This window comes from Physella acuta, unplaced genomic scaffold (genome assembly GCF_028476545.2).
Source record: "Physella acuta isolate Inbredline_101_S28 unplaced genomic scaffold, ASM2847654v3 ptg002611l, whole genome shotgun sequence".
Classification (NCBI taxonomy): Eukaryota; Metazoa; Mollusca; class Gastropoda; family Physidae; genus Physella; species Physella acuta.
In genome coordinates, this window is record NW_026734066.1 from 32,501 (window position 1) to 50,687 (window position 18,187).

Genomic DNA, 18,187 nt, shown 5'->3' on the forward strand with positions numbered 1-18,187 from the left:
TGTGTCCCGTATCCCCCTCCCCCCTACCCTACTACCCCATCAATATAACAAACCTGAATCAATCGAAAACGTCCTTTTTTTCCTTTACGAGGCAATAGGCTCCCATTGATCAACATCACTCTTAAACAACCCATCTCCCAACATGAACCCTTCCCCCAACCTAACCCTAACCGCACCCCCCTAGACACGATATTGAACGACACCGCTGGCACCATCGATTGTGTTGAGCTGTAGCCTAGTTATTCCCCGACTAGTATCTACCAAAGAACTGAAATTGTAACTTTTTTTTGGGTACATCCAGTACATTAAAACGACGCACACGCGAATACTTTTTTTTAGTCATTTCCTGTTGTGTTGGGGGTCGTAAGTAATAGACGTCACGTAATTTTAGCCCGAATTTTTAAACCCCACCCCCCACCTCTCTCCCATATAGGTCATTTCCTTAAGATATCACTTTAATGTTCAACGTATATGTTATGCTACATTCCACCCACACCCCTTTTTCATCGTATCTCCCCACCCTCCCCCTGCACCCTGTAGCACACCATTACGTAAGTCCAAATCTCATTTCCTATAAGTACGTCGTGTTACCGATGTAAGCTGGTTTAATCTTTCGTTTCTAGTTCATGTGTTTTGAAAATCTTATTTTAGCACTAATCAAACTTTTTTTTTAAACTTTCAGTTGGTAAGTGCCATAAATCGTGGGATAAGTGTTTTATTTAAGGTCTGGATATCGATACTACGAAACATGATAATGGCCGGACTAGGGTTAGATTTATGGTTTAGGGTATCGATACTAGCAAACGATAATATAATGGTAGGGTAGGGTTAGATTTAGGGTTTCGTTACTGTCTAGAAGGGTTGTGATCGAGATGGGGTTAAATTTAGGGTTATGGTATCGATATTCGGCCTAGGGTTCGATTTCAGGGTTTAGAGCAGAGATCTTTTTGTCCAAGGAAAAATCGTTTGTTGCTGATGGCTGAGGAACTTTGCCCAGAAAAATCAAAGACATGCCTGGAAGAAACTGGCCCCCGAACTGAAATTTGATAGTTAATGCGGCCCTCGGACTGAAAAGTTTGGAGACCCCTGGTTTAGAGTATCAGTAGGGTTAGATTTATGGTCAGGGTATCGATACTAACAAACAGGATTTTGTTCGGTCTAGGTTTAGATTTTGGGTTTAGGGTATTAAAACGACTAAATTTGAAAATAGTCGGGTAGGTTTAGATTTATAGTTAGAGTATCGATACTACCAAATAGGATTGTAATCGAGCTAGAGTTAGATTTAAGATCCGGGTATCCATACTAACAAACAGGATTTTCTTCCGTCTAGGGTTAGATTTTCGGTTTAGGGTATTAAAACGACTAAATTTGAAAATAGTCGGGTGGGGTTAGATTTAGAGTTAGAGTGTCGATACTACCAAATAGGATTGTGATTAAGCTAGGGTTATATTTAAGATCAGGGTATCGACACTAGCAAACAGCTTCGACATGACCCAGCCAGAGTTCTAACAACCAGGCTTGACCTTCCTCAGGTCCTCCGCGAGCGCTACGGTGTCACGTGTTTTCTGGGGCTGACGGCCACGGCCACCAGGGCCACGGCCAGGGACGTGGCCCGGCACCTGGGGATCGAGGACGCCGAGACGGCCACCATCCGGGGCGCGCCCGTCCCCCGGAACTTGACCCTGTCGGTGTCCCGGGATGAGAACAAGGACGAGGTGAGTGATGGATGGTGTGGTGGTGTGTGAGGGAGTGGGTGTGGGGTGTGGGGGGTGTTGTCTTGTCGCTAATGTTGAATTAGTGGTGTGGTGTGGGTTTGTGTCAAGTGATGTTGAGGTCTTGTTTTAATTTTAGTGGTGTGGTGGGGGTAGGGGGTGGGGGTGTTGTCTTGTCGCTAATGTTGAATTAGTGATGCGGTGTGGGTTTGTGTCAAGTGATGTTGAGGCCTTGTTGTAATTTTAGTTTCGTTTGTTGTGGATAATTCCTGTGTATGTTGACTGTGCTGTGTTAAGGCTTGTTTACTGCATTGCTGAGATTTTGTTGTTTTTTGGATTTGTTTCCTGTGATGTTGAGGTTTTGTTGTATTCCCTGTATTGTAATGAAATTTTTGGGTCTACGACGAATTCCCGAAAGACACTTGCCCAAATGCCGTTTGTCCGAAGGCTGATTTCCCGAATGGACACTTGCTCGAACGCGACAGATGCCCGAATGCGACAAATGCCGAATGGACATATATATATATATATATATATATATATATATATATATATATATATATATATATATATATATATATATATATATATATATATATATATATATATATATATATATATATATATATATATATAATCTATATACTTGTTCATAAACCGAACGTAACCCAGCTGTCCTAAGATCGTGAATTACATAACCCTAGCAATAAACGTTAACTTAATTTTAGATAGGCCTACGTAAATAGAAAAAAAAAACAATTGAAGATGTTTTATTTTTACATTCACATCAACACAATTTCGCACTGAACGTTTTCACATTGAGGACAATAAAGTCACGAATGTTTGTATTTCATTACGAAAAAGACGGTACTCTCAAACCCCGGAAGTTGAAGAAGACTCGACCTACCCCAGCAGTCTGTTTCCCATTCGTGACTAGCGAGTGCCTCTTTCTTAATTTGATTACCGTACTTTTATCCATAAACGAAATCGACTGTCGTGTTTTTAACTCAGGAGACTTTGTGCTTGTAAGACGCTTGGAGATTCAGTCTGCACTAGGTGAACTTGATAATCGAATAAAATAGATTATATTATGTGAAGGCCTATTTTGTCTTAATATAATCAACTTTATTAAGTTCTTTACTGTTGTATTGATTTGTTATTTTTTTAAAATTTGGGTTGTACTTGAAGCTTCAGAAAAAAACGCGCGGAATAAACCTTTCTTCTATTTCTATTCATTTTTTAAGACAAAAGACTTAGAAATTGTTTTAATGTAATGTTGAGATAAATGCTAAGTTTAAATCAACCTTAAGGGATTTAGAGATTGCTAGGATTACGGTCAGGATTAAGGTTTGATATCATCTCCCAAAGTGCCTTAGCGTATCGTTGTCAGTTAATGTCTTTGAAAACTCGGTTATTTTATATCAAGTTTACTTACAGCAAGACTTACAATTAAAGTAACTTTGCTGCTGATATAGATCTCGACATTCCTGATAATATTATAGTTCTATTATACCTCTAGAAGATTTTTTTTTTCTGGAGAATATGAAAATAAATTTTCGCAGCGGAAGTTTATTTAAAAACTAGATCTATCATTAGAATAAAACTCACTATCTTACTTTAGCTATGTATTTGGAAATATGAATAATTCACTGGAGTAACTTGAACCATTCACACCTGTAATGTGAAACTTTGACTAATTTTTTTTGGCAGTGTGCATTATTAACACCGTTCTCAGTAAAGTGAAACATTCACATCAAATTTTAAGTATGATAAACTTTTATTACGTTATCATTTCACACCGCTGGGCAATGTAATATAAACTTTCTGTGAACTTTTTACACCCTTCTCTAGACAACATTAACTTTCTTTAACTGACCCTTTCACACTAAACATTTGGGAGGGGGGGGGGGGTGAACTCCTTATACTAAGACGATATTCGTCAAACTGCAGGGCATTGCAATATAAACTTTATGTGAGCTTTTTACACCCTTCTCTAGACAACATGAACTGTCTTGGACTAAACCTGTCACACTAAACATTTGTCGGAATGAACTCCTTATACTAAAACGATATACGTCAAACTGCACGGAATTGTAATATGCATTTCTTTCTGTGAACTTGTTACACTCTTCTCTAGACAACATGAACTGTCTTTGACTGAACCTTTCACACTAAACATTTGTCGGAACGAACTCCTTACACTAAGACGATTTACGTCAAACGATACATATTACGGACAAATCTGTATTTGATATTAAAAAAAAACAACTTCATAGTCTGCATAAAAACAACAGTAATCCCTCTTAAAAGAAACAGACCGTACACTAATTCAAACTCGATTACTCGTATTTTTTTCCGCAGCAGTCCGCGGCTAGATTAATATTCGGTCTCTTCAATCAGACAATAGCATTTTTTTTTTATAAAGTAAAGGGAAGGCGACCCAACTCTCTGTTGTTGATTGCCACGAACAGGAAGAGATTGAAAAGATTTCTAAACGCTTAAACAAATAGTCTGGGGTATTTAAAAAAAAATCTTGAGTCTAAGGGAGGTAAACATTAATCTGAATTGTGTCCCTTGAACTGTGATAGAATGTTTCGAGGGGTTAGACTCCAGCGATTTTGGTTTGTTTTGTGAAGATAATTTAGAGTAGTTTCCCTTGTATTGTGACTGGTTGTTCCGAGTTAAGCGAATGATAAAACAATACAATTTTTTTTTCTTGATGTAGTCATAGTTGTAAGAGAAGTCTGACGCCGTTTAGGAATTACTGACTCTATGGTTTAGATGACTCAAGTCATGTAGGGTGGCTGACGCCGTTTAGGAATCTCTGACTCTATGGTATAGATGACTCAAGTCATGTAGGGTGGCTGACGCCATCAAATGAATCACTGACGCCATCACATGAATCACTGACGCCATCACATGAATCACTGACGCCATCACATGAATCACTGACGTCATCACATGAATCACTGACGCCATCACATGAACCACTGACGCCATCACATGAATCACTGACGCCATCAAATGAATCACTGACGCCATCAAATGAATCACTGACGCCATCACATGAATCACTGACGCCATCACATGAACCACTGACGCCATCACATATATCACTGACGCCATCACATGAACCACTGACGCAATGGTTGGGCATTAAGCCTGGCTTTGACATGAAGGTTTTCGCTCGACCACGCCCCCCTCCCAGCTTCACCCCCCCCCCCCCCTTTCAACTTAACCACGCAGTTATGTGCTGACGAATGCCTGAGGTCGAAACCTTACATTGTGAGGTGACTAGTACAATTTTTTGCATCTAATTAATACTTATTACATATACCACACTACCTAAGGGTTTCTTTTAGATATTTTTTTATTCGGGAATGGTGAGGGGGAGGGGCGGGTAGCAGGAACTTGAAACTTCAAAGGCGCGCACTTTAAAATTTCCGGGAGTGGGGATAAAGTATACATATTAAGGATTTTGTCCTGATGAGCCCCCACTGAAAGGTTAACCCCAAACGCAAAAATAATAAAAAATAAAATAAAAATTGATATGAAACGTGTACTTTTAGATCTAATTGAAGAGGGTGAAATCGGAACATATTATTCATAATTTGCTTGGAAAGGTCTGTATTTTGTTACCTCAAACCCTGACCCCAACCCTAAACCCAACCCTAACCCCAACCCTAAACCCAACCTAACCCCAACCCTAACCCCAACCCCAACTCTAACCCCAACCTAACCCCAACCCTAACCCTAGAGGCGGATAAGAAGTTTTTTTATGACGTGCGTTGTAATATTCAAATGTCTAGACCTCAGAAATAACAGTCTTACATGCGGCGGGCGCTTAACTTTTTGCTCTAGCGCTTTTTGCATAAGTGGCGGAGCTTATCTGGACAAGATCTCATTTTATATACAAGTTATATTCATCTGAAAGGGGGTGGGGGAAGCATTTCTGCCCCTCCCCTCCACAGGACAAAAGCGGCTACCAATATCAATATCATTCTATCTTACCCTTAATTCCTCACCACCTACCTGGTGGGCGGTTGTCAGCTATTTTAAAAAAAAAATTAAAACCGACATCAAAATAATTATTCCAGAAAATTGTCTAATCTGTTTAAATAATTTGCCAACTTGGCAACTCTGTTGGGCACAATTTCAAGATGGCGGGGTAATTTTTTCTGGCTGCCTCTCACTTTTCATATTTCGGTCGCTGTACTTTAAAAAGACCCGAATAAAAAAAAAAAATAATATAATGGCTTGGCCAACAATTTAAAATCGAGCCCCCCCCCCCCGGTTAATCTTCTGTCTCTTCCCCCCCCCCCCTTTTTTAAAAAAAAATCACGTGACCACCCCACACACTTTCCTTTTTTACACACACGCACACACACAGACAAACACACACACGCATTCCGACTTCTGCGTCATGTCTGACTAGGCCCTTAATTGTCACAAAGCGTTTTGATTCGTTAATTTCTCGCACTCTTCTATTCAAGTAAAGGACTCAGATACTAAATATAGTAACACCGCGTCACGAACGCTTCCCCTGTTTTTGACGGAGTCGTCTCTGATTATTTCCCCTTGTCAAGTCAACATTTGATAAAGGGAATCAACCTCGGTTATTTTTACACATTTTTAATTTTTAAAAATTTTGATTGAACATCTACTTGAAACTGAATTAAATAGTTAAACTGATCAAAGTCGAAACAGTCTAACAACATGCGCATATTGGTATGCTTTTGTTAAAATAGGATGTTTTTATCACATTTAAAGTGGGATTGCTGAACGGCGTGGTCGGATGGTAGAGCTTACAACAGCTAACACGAAAGTCCCGAGTTCGAATCCCGGGCTCAAGCCTGTAAGACGTTTGTTAGTCCACCCAGCTTTGATGGGTACCTAACTCATGTTAGGAGAACAAAGGCAGTTGGACATAGTGCTGACCACGGTATCCCTTCTGTACGCCGGTGTCATTGAAACAGATGAACTCTACTTCGGCTGCCCCATGTGTTTTGGACAAGAAGGGGAAAAGATGATGATGAATAAAGTAGAACTGCATTATGATGTAGGTTTTAAAACAATCTTAGATAGGAACTACATGACTTAGTAAATAATAGATTAATTTAAAAATATTTTATGTAAAAAACTGTCTATCGAATTCCTCATGAAAGTATTCTTTTAATAAAAAAAATATAAAAATCGTTATAATAACAAGCTTTTAAATGCACTGAAAATAAGAAAATAAAACTAATTTGCTTTCTTTAATAAAAGATTTTGTCGCTCTTAAGATTATATTTTAACAACCAAAACTTTTTATGTAAATGTACTTTTTAGTCATTCGTTCGAAATGAAGTAGACACTACATAGGCAACGACTAAAAATATTCTCGTTAAAACCCGACCCAGTATCTTCTGATCTCGAAAATAATCTGCCCCTGCTTAGTTCGTGGTAGCTGTTCAGTGAAGAAATCACCCAACCGTGACCGACAGTTCACCAGCTACGTTCCGCTGATCAAGCGATCTCTAGTATATTATATCACCAAATAAGAACGTAGCTGGAAAGTTTAAACGAAATCGCGACATTGTAACTAGGTCAAAAAGTGAGTTACTAGTAATACTAGCTTGGCTACAAACCCACAAAAAAGGGGGAAAAAAACGTTGCGAATTATTTTCAAGCTAATTTAGCGCCCTAGGCAAAACTTATCAAACTGCCCCCTTTTTACTCAAATTAATTAACAAAACATATGTTTAAGAAAACAGTTAATTAAAAGTGACATATTAATTTATCATAAATTGTATAAAAGGTATATGTAGACATCAAAATCAAATTTTACTTGCCTCCTTCGTCGCAAAAGTTTGTTCTAACTCTTTCAGTTCCAGTGTGGAATCGTAATCACATTCTATTGAAATCGTTGCTAAGTCCACGAGTCTACTTTACGACAACCCCCCTCCTCCCCCCCCCCCTCATACACACACACATCCGAAAATTTAAAATAGATTCCAACCTACATTTGTTATATGTGCATGTTTTAGGAGAGGGTGAAAAATACGAAAAAGATTCTTAACTAATATGATTAATTTGCGACTAAGACGATTTTAGACGCATTGGTAGCATTATCGCATACTGTGTCTAACAATACTAATATTAAGTACGAGCAGACCCGCGACGTAGCATACGCCGCTATCTAGTTGTTTTATTTTCTACTTATCAACAATTCATAATTTGTGAATTCGAAAATACCCCACCCCCTGCCTCCCCCACTCCCCCACCCCGATAAATGAAAGCAGCCGTTTACAGACTACAGTGAAAATATCAAGCAGAACTTATTATCTCCCCTCAGTTTCAAATCGTTTAAAAACTAAATTATCTGCCCCTAATAGCCGTCACTTATTATAACCGGCTCTACTAAGTTACTACTATTGTAAACATTCAGGGTGAACCACAGCTCACCTGGCAGGTAGGGATGAGGGTGGTGGATAAGCTGCGTGGTGTTTTCTATGGTTCCCATGAAGATTTTTGCTAACTATAACGGATACTGATGAATTAGTTTTTCAACTTGATATTGCTAAAAAAAAACTCATACCAAACTATTTTGTTTAGAACTTTTGCTCTATATAAATTTAAAAATAGCAAATAATAACAGAGTTTTATTTATAAGTAAGCGGTCAACATAAAGTGCAGGAATTTGAAATGAACGTAGCATTAAGCAATGAATTATCTCCCATTTGGAAATCCAAATGCCAAAATTTCCTTAAAGGGAAATAACTTTCACACAAATAGCTAAATTAACCAAGTTTCACTAAGACTAAGGCATGCTTAAAAAACACAATAGAACTCTTTAAATTTCATTACTTAATCATTATACTTAATTTTTATATTATGTAACCCTGTCAAAACAATATATTTTACCAACTTACTTTTTAGCTGTAGGTTAAATTGAAAATATACTCGTAGTAGCTTTATTATATCATACTTCTGGTCAATTGCAATGACATGCATTTTACAGTATGTTGCAATTATTGTAAGATATTTAATTTTGGATCCCTACAATAATGGGACACCTTAAAAAAATGAAATACGGGTAACTGTTTAAGACAGGGGCCGGCAACCTTTTGAGACAGAAGAGCCAAAAGTCACAATTTACAAAATTGCCCACCTTTTAAAGAGCCACTAATATTTTAATTTCAATATTACTATTACGATCTTTGTTTAGGATAAGATATATGTATATATATATATATATATATATATATATATATATATATATATATATATATATATATATATAATCAAAAACACGGGAAAAGTAATCTAAAATAATACCTTTCTTCAAATGAAACTCGCATCTCCCAAGCCTGGTAATCTAGCTATCGATATATAGCCTAATTTATCTTTCTGTATTTTAACCCACCCAAATCTACAGTTTCTCTCTGACTACTCGATATACTCAAACTACTACATTCACAAGACACATCAAACTTCGATACCTAAACATAACTAGACTCGATGCTCCAAAACTACGACACCACCTCGCTTAACTTCACCAAGCTCTGCAACCGATACTCCCAATCAACAACGATTTCACTGGACCTTCTAATACACGAATACAGTCAACACTCGGCCTTTAATACCCCACAGCTCGCTTCTCACCATCTTCTGTACAACGATACTTCATCACCAACATTCTCATTTATCTACTACCAATCCGATTTTTATTAAACCTACGACTACACAACAAAATATACGATACCTTAACACTTCAAGAATCGATACTTTATACCTACGAAACCAGTATCATTAACAGCCTTCCGTCGTTACTCCCAAATCAAAACGCTCTCGCAAAACTTAACAAATAAGTGACAATACTTTGAACACCCCGTCACTGCAAACTGGATACAGCAGAGCAGATTTATATGTCAAAGTCAGAGAAAACGAGACTTACAAGCCCTGTTAAAACCACGGAACTCCCGGTCATGAACTAGAGCGATCACTAAAATCAACATTAAAATTATTAGATAACCGTTTGAAATATTCGAAATTTAAATTACCGACAAATTAAATTGTTTTCTACATCAATTATGTGACACCAAAATAAAAAGGCAAAGTGACTGGTAAAAAGCGCCCCGACTTTCACAAATTAGGGAGGTGGGGGTGCATTTTTACCATCGCGAATAAATATAGGCCTATATAGGCCTAATTAGGGGGTTGGGGCGCACAATTGATAGTTAGTCGAAATAGATCGCTACTCCTTTGTATATTACCATCTATAAGTTATAAAAGATAATCAAAGTTATTTATTATTAGGTACTTTTTGATCATGGCGATTAAAAAAAAATTGCGCCCCCCCCCCCCCCCCCCCCCATTAAAGGCTCCCTAGACGACCGCCTAGTTCGCCTTGTAGTTCGCGCCTGCCCTGTGTACACGCTTGCCCAAAGACAAGAAATGAAAAAAAGGTTTTGAGAGCAAACTAATAAGTCTAAAATGGGTTCTTAAATTAACAAAAAAAATAATAAATAAACGCCAGGTAATATACACAAAAAAGCATTAAACACAATGCACATCCACGTTTATTATAAAACTGTCAATTTTTAAATACAATTTAATCTGACTTCCATTAGAGTGGTTTTGATTCGCTCCTTATTACAAGCGACAAGGCTTAAAAAAAAACATAAATAAAAAAAACAAAAAAAAAAACAAAAAAAAACAACAACGAATCTTTGCTGAATATAATGACACAGGTTAACTCACAAGATTCTGGATGAACCAGATTAGAACCGGTCGATGTTTTTTTTTTTTCAAGCTGAAAATATCCCATCAAATGTCATCGGTTGCACTTTAATCTTCTTATAGGCTATTGTCTTTCGCGTTGAGCGCTGCTTTTGTTTTATCTTTCTAGCCCGTCCTTGATTGATCTAAAATATCACCTTCAGCCGTCTCGTTATATCTACATTATAATTTTAAAGTGGGACAAGCAATTTTGTAAGCGTTATGTTACAGATGAAAATACAAATGTTTGTAGAGATTAAAAAAAAATAAAACTTTGGAGCTCTCTATGCTCACTCAGCTTAAAGTGGGTACCCGGCATTAGTTAGGCATCAAGCTGAATACATATTGGCGAAGCCTTACCTTACTGCTAGTACTATTGAGCCACACTCACGTAAAATATAGTACACTAAGCTACATTTTCCTCATCCTATACACACAACCCTGCTTGTGCCAACATCTCTATTACATCATCTTTATACCATCCTCTTTATACCGTCCTTTGTATACCATCCTCTTTATACCATCCTCTTTATACCATCCTCTCTTTAGCTTACAGTTATCTCTGTACCATCCTCTCCATACCATCCTCTCTTTAGCGTACCATTATCTCTGTGCGATCCGCTATATGCCATCATCTATATAAACTACTATCTATATCATCCTCTCCATACCATCATCTCTATACCATCATCTCCATACCATCCTGTCTAACCCATCCTCTATTTGCCTTATCGAAAGTGCTCCTGCGGTCGTCGACGTGACAGTACTTGTTAACCATCTTCTTGAGTCGCCTTATATCAAAGTGTTTCTGATCAAAGTACTAAGATAAAAGTACTCTAGATCCAAGTACTTCATATCAGTCCCAACACTTTAAAAATAGTTCCTGTGGTGTAGGTCTTTAATTGAAAAAAAAAGAAAAAAAATATCTTTTTGAAGTATTGTATTATTGTATCTCCATAGTTTGTGCACTATGTTGTAGATTGCATGTCAAAACGTAACTGCAGTGAGATGTAACTCATCCTTTCTGCGAGTTCTAGAACTAATTAATGATCCCCTCCACGTTATGTACTTAATGTTAACAAAAAATAGAACGAATCTTGTTGAACAGGTTTCCATGCCCCCTTCCCTCCTCCTACGCCCCTCATCCCCACCCGACGCCCCCTCCTCCCCACGCTCCCACGCTCCCTCCTCCACAAGCCCCTTCTACCCCAACCCCCTCTTCGCACGCCCCGCTTCTTCCCTCCCACGCCCCCTCCTCCCTACCCCTTTCCCACACACCCTCCTCCCCACAGTATCTCCACCCCACGCCAATGTTTTCAATTCCTGTCTTTCTTGTCCAAATATCCAAGCTTACTCCCACCCAGAAAAAAAAACGGGATTTTCCAAAGAAAAGTTATTTTTAGTACCAGACTAATAATATACCTTGCTACTGGTTTTTCCCCTTTAAATACTCCTAATAGATTCAGTTCTTTGAAATCTTGAGGGGAAACATAAAGTCCATCTTATCACAAGGGCCCATCACTCTAATTCATTACATTGATAGTGATTCCATCTCCCTTGAATATTCCGAAGTGGGATGGGTGATTTTTTAAAAATTATTTTTATTAACATTTGTTTTTAATATTTAAAAAAAAAGATGTTTGGAAATATTTTTTTTTGTTGACATAAAAGTACGTATTTACTTGTTTGGATTTTTTTTTCGCCGACCTACTTTATTTTGTTTAGGAATTTTTTTCGTTGACCTACTTTCTTTTTGTTTAGGAATTTTTTTCGCCGACCTACTTTATTTTGTTTAGGAAATTTTTTCGCCGACCTACCTTATTTTGTTTTGGAATTTTTTTCATTGACCTACTTTTCGACTTGTCTCCCAGGCTTTGATTAACCTTCTGAAAGGGGAGAGGTTCAAATCCTGTGAGAGCATCATCATCTACTGCTCACGCAGGGAGCAGACCAACAGGGTGGCCACGCTGATACGCACGTCCATGCAGAGCAGCGTCGATCTGAATGGTGAGTACTGTCTCAGTTGTGGTCAGTGTATGGGAAGAGTGGCTACGGGTGGTCACTTTAAGACATAGGGTGTGGTCACTTCAAAGGTGTGGTCACTTTAAAGGTAGCTGAAGGCTTAAGGTGTGGTCAAAGGTGGCTGTAGGCAAAAGGTGTGGTCAAAGGTGGCTAAAGACATAGGGTGTGGACACTTCAAAGGTGTGGTCACTTTAAAGGTAGCTGAAGGCTTAAGGTGTGGTCAAAGGTGGCTGTAGGCAAAAGGTGTGGTCAAAGGTGGCTAAAGACATAGGGTGTGGACACTTCAAAGGTGTGGTCACTTTAAAGGTAGCTGAAGGCTTAAGGTGTGGTCAAAGGTGGCTGTAGGCAAAAGGTGTGGTCAAAGGTGGCTAAAGACATAGGGTGTGGACACTTCAAAGGTGTGGTCACTTTAAAGGTAGCTGAAGGCTTAAGGTGTGGTCAAAGGTGGCTGTAGGCAAAAGGTGTGGTCAGAGGTGGCTAAAGACATAGGGTGTGGTCACTTCAAAGGTGTGGTCACTTTACAGGTGGCTAAAGACATAATGTGTGGTCAAAGGCGGCCGTAGGCAAAAGGTGTGGTCAGAGGTGGCTAAAGACATAATGTGTGGTCAAAGGTGGCTGTAGGCATAAGGTGTGGTTAAAGGTGGCTAAAGACATAGGGTGTGGTCACTTCAAAGGTGGCTGTAGGCATAAGGTGTGGTCAAAGGTGGCTAAAGACATAGCGTGTGGTCAATTCAAAGGTGGCTGTAGGAATAAGGTGTGGTCAAAGGTGGCTAAAGACATAGGGTGTGGTCAATTCAAAGGTGGCTGCAGGAATAAGGTGTGGTCAAAGGTGGCTAAAGACATAGGGTGTGGTCAATTCAAAGGTGGCTGCATGAATAAGGTGTGGTCAAAGGTGGCTGAAGACATAGGGTGTGGTCACTTTAAAGGTGGCTGCAGGCATAATGTGTGGTCAAAGGTGGCTAAAGACATAGGGTGTGGTCACTTCAAAGGTGTGGTCACTTTACAGGTGGCTAAAGAAATAAGGTGTGGTCAAAGGCGGCTGTAGGCAAAAGGTGTGGTCAAAGGTGGCTAAAGACATAGGGTGTGGTCACTTCAAAGCTGGCTGTAGGCATAAGGTGTGGTCAAAGGTGGCTGCAGATATAGGGTGTGGTAACGTTAAAGGTGTCTGGAAGCTTAAGGTGTGGTCAAAGGTGTCTGAAGATATTGGGCTTGTAAGTCTACGGTCTCGAAATCTACTAGCTGGCAAGTACGAAAAGGAGAAGATGTGACCTACTTACAAGCCCTATATGATGTGGTCACTTTAAAGGTGGCTACAGACTTAAGGTGTGGTCACTTTAAGGAGTGGTCACTTCAAAGGTGGCTGCAGGCATAGGGTAAGGTCAAAGGTGGCTGGAGATATAGGGTGTGGTCACTGGGGTGAAGATGTGTGCAGATATAGAGTAAGTAAATTGCAGATAAAGATGACTGCAGATATAACTGAGGTGCGCAGTTTTTTTAGCCTGGCATGTTGACCACTGTGTTCAGATGGTTAAAATTAACTACAGGGAAATGAATGTGACCATTACAAACAAAAATGTTTTCTGGTAAACAATTTAGTTTCTGCAGACACCAAAGTAATCCAACCCACCCAATATTCCCCCCTCCCCCCCCCCCCCCCCCCGGTCCGATTAAGTAATAATGTAATTAAACCCGTCAGATTTTCTAGATAAAAATAAAACCAAGGGGCCGGTACTCGGGCCACCGAATTGAACTAGAGTTAACAGGATTTCCCTGGCTCCACCAATAAATTCCATCCCCCCTTTTGGAATGGTACTCGGAGGATTAACGTTCTCCACGTCTGCAAACAATGGTGCTATCAGCAGACGTGACCGGACTAACTTTCACATCGTCGGCGTAACAAAAAAAAAAACAACTGGTGGTTCGGATTGAAATCTTTAAAAAAATTTTACGTAACAACTAAAAGGTTTTTCATGAAAAACATTTTAAATGACCTTACAGTCTAAATACTTTTTCTATCTATTCAAGTCTCGAGTTCGAACCCTCGAGCAGATGAGGCTCGTTAGCTGGAGACAGCCACTCTTCTACGAGAGACAACTCCAAAATCAAACAACTGTTGCCTTTTAGTTTATTCTTGGTTGGACAAAGGCTATGAAAGCAAATACAAAAAGAAAAGCAGGCTGAAATAGGAGGCAACGGCCCTTATGGTGCATAACAAGTTGACACGTAATATTTAATTGTGTTGAAGGGAATCCCGTCCAACCTTACAGTTAAAAGAACGAAGAAAAATTAATTTAAAAAAAAAACCACATGTTTATATGAATCCTTTGGGGAAAATCAAAACTAAAGTATAACAATAGAAGATAATTTTAAGCATAAAAATAAAGACACGATTCTGATGATAATCTTTAATGAATAATTCATTTGTAATTATAGCTTTTATTAATTACAATCACAAAACACATGAAGTTTATAATAAACAGACATGGAAATAAGAATCACATTGTTTGGTTAACCTAACAGTACAATGACGTTGATGGCTACATTTTTTTAAAATATGGCTTTTTTTTTGGTCAATATTGTCTACTTTAGTAATCTAGAATCTGAATGGGTTGGCTTTAAAAAAATGAACGTTCGTTTCTTTGTTGGCCAGGCACGTTTTACACAAGACAGGAGGAGGATCGAATACCGCCTGTGCGCTTAGCTGCTCGTCTCATTTTCAGCCGGATCGTGGTGCCGCTATGGTTAAGTCAGTGGTTCTCGGCTTGTGGTGTCTGTAGGGGCACCACAAAATAAGTTTTAAGGAACTGGTGGAAGTTTATTTTTTAAAAAAAAGTATCGGATACTTTCTCCTGTAATGGTAGTAGACGGATCTTGATCGTCGTAGAGAATATCGGCCACTAAATAATGAAAAAAAAAAAAAAACTCTAGTAAATTGTAGTGCTAACCCTAAAACCATGAATAAATTCAAAGTCGAGGGACAGCAGAGGCGTAGCGACCCTACCCGGCGCCCGGGGACAAACTTTTCGATTTGCACCCCCCACCCCTCGAGATTTTGATTTGCACCCCCCCCCCCCTCAAACTTTCGATTTGCACCCCCCTCGAGATTTTTATTTGCACCCCCCCCTCAAACTTTCAATTTGCACCCCCCTCAACCTTTCAATTTATTTTTCCAACCCATTTTGGCGCCCCCTAAGCTCGGCGCCCGGGGACATATGTCCCCCCCGCCCCCCCCCTCGCTACGCTACTGGGGGACAGTGTGGTTGGGATGCTAGCCCGAAAGACACGAGCTCGAATCTTGGGCTCGAAAACCTTAAGACGCCCATGAGTCCACTCAGCTCTGATGGGTAGGTGAATCACATTAGGAAAACTAAGTAGACTGTGTATAAGCTGACGACGCAATCCCCTTGTATGCCGAGGTCATTGAAACAGGTGAACTCTACTTCCTTAGCCCTAGGCACGGTAGGGAAAAGTTGATGATAAACTGTACTGCTTATATATATATATATATATATATATATATATATATATATATATATATATATATATATATATATATATATATATATATATATATATATATATATATATATATATATATATATATATATATATATATATATATATATATATATATAAAGATATATATATATAAAGATATATAATACTTCCTTTCCCTTTGATAGACAAAGTAGACCTCATGGGAAGGCTAAACTTCTATGCCAGAAAAGAAGATACCATTTCCGTGACAGTCAACCGGTTGCCATTTAATGTTACTGTAAATACCTTGCCCCCTTGCTAATTCACTCAATAAAAAAATAACACGAAGCCCACCTTGAACCCACTAACCTAGATCGAAGTCACGTGTCTTAATGATACGAAGTAGCTTAAAATAATAATAATTTTTATTTTTTTATTTACAAGAGTTTAAAATTAAAAAAAAAATCCCATGGTTGCTGGTTTAGTTTAAAACAAAACGAAATATCGATCTCAGAGATAGCGGTTTAAAAAAAAATGGTTTCAACTCTGTCCCCGATGGACGTGTACCATTGTTCCATGCAAACAATCCGCCATTGTTGTACGTATCTAATACCCACAACGAGGCTATGTCGCGTCCTTTGTGGCGTTACTGTAAGCACGCTTTGTTGTCAAGTCTCAGTAACCCATATTGTCTTGACCTATCGTTTACTTAAAAATAGACGTTATACATGACCTGCTTATCTCGTATGTGTGGGCGAAGTATTAAGTGTATGTGGTAAAGGTTAAATGGTGTCGCTCAACCAAATGCCACCTAGTAATAGTATATTATTACAGTAATAGTATATTGTGCTATTTTTTATTCTCAATCCTAGAATCACTGCCCTCATCCAAATACCTAAGTTTATGGATACATATCTTCAAACTTAGAACCATTGCTAGATCTATCTCTTTCTTTAGTTTTAAAACCACGTCTACCCTTATCCTCAAAAGTAGAGCTACTGCTACCTTATCTTAAGATTTAGAACCACTGCTACCCATGTCTTAATCCTTGAACCACTGCTACCCTTATCTTAGTCCTAGAAGCACTGCTATTCTTACTGTAAGTTCTAAAACCACTGGTACCATTATCTTCAAATTTAGACCCAATGCTACCAATACCCTTTATCCTAGAATCATTACTGTTCTTACCTTTAATCATAAAACGACTGTAATACTTACACTCAAAGTATTCTCTACTGCCACCCTTATGCTTAATCGTCGAAGGGACTGCTTCCTTTATCCTTAATCATCGAAGTGCATCTACCCTTATCCTTAATCCTATAAGTACTTCTATCCTTATCCTTAATCCTCGAAGTACTTCTACCCATATCCTTAATCTTATAAATACTTCTACCCTTATCCTTAATTCTAGAAGTACTTCTACCCTTATCCTTAATACTCGAAGTACTTCTACCCATATCCTTAATCTTATAAATACTTCTACCCTTATCCTTAATTCTAGAAGTACTTCTACTCTTTTCAGAATCCTCGTAGTACTACCCTTATCCTTTATCCTAGAAGTGCTTCTATCCTTATCCTTAATCATATAATTACTTCTGCCCTTATCCTTAATCCTTGAGGTATTTCTACCCTAATCCTTAATCATCGCAGTACTTCTACCCTTATCCTTAATCCAAGTACTGCTACCTTTCCCTCAATCCAAGACCCATTTACTTGTCAATAAACCTTAAAACACAGCTTAACCTTAAATCAATAGAACGTGTATTAGACTTAAATCAGCTCTCTATTATCTGTTGCAGAGGCGTCGCGAGGCTGGGGGGGGGGGGGGGGGCTGACCACATTAGGTGGACACCATTTTGGGGGGGGGGGGGGGGGGAAGGGTGACACCAAGAGCAAAAAAAAAAAAATAGTGCATAATACATAGAAGAAATCTTTTGTGTCAGTTTAATGAATTATTAATTAAAGGTTTAAAATAAGTATTTAAAGTACAATACAAGATCCTGACAAGTGGGGGGGGGGGGGGGGGGGGTGACACCATTACACAAACCTGTTGATTATAAAGAAAATAATTGCTATATCCAGCTGTATTTATAACCCATTATAGATGAACATCTTTACTTTCAAAACTTTAAAACTATCACCCGGGAAGGAGTAGGGGTGACACCAACTGCAAAATGTATAGAGGAAAATAAAATAGTTGAATATTTTCAATCGAT

General features: G+C 38.7%; 1 protein-coding gene across 1 annotated transcript in view; it reads left to right on the plus strand.

The window, feature by feature from the left end:
• Positions 1-12,479, plus strand: part of LOC131933738 (ATP-dependent DNA helicase Q4) — a gene marked incomplete at its 3' end in the record, with an annotated part of 38,691 nt that extends 26,212 nt beyond the window's left edge. The window contains exons 5-6 of the mRNA XM_059290345.1: positions 1,533-1,715; positions 12,344-12,479. Of these exons, the coding sequence (XP_059146328.1) occupies positions 1,533-1,715; positions 12,344-12,479 (319 nt within the window). The remainder of the gene's footprint in view (positions 1-1,532; positions 1,716-12,343) is intronic.
• Between the last annotated feature and the right edge of the window lie 5,708 nt (positions 12,480-18,187).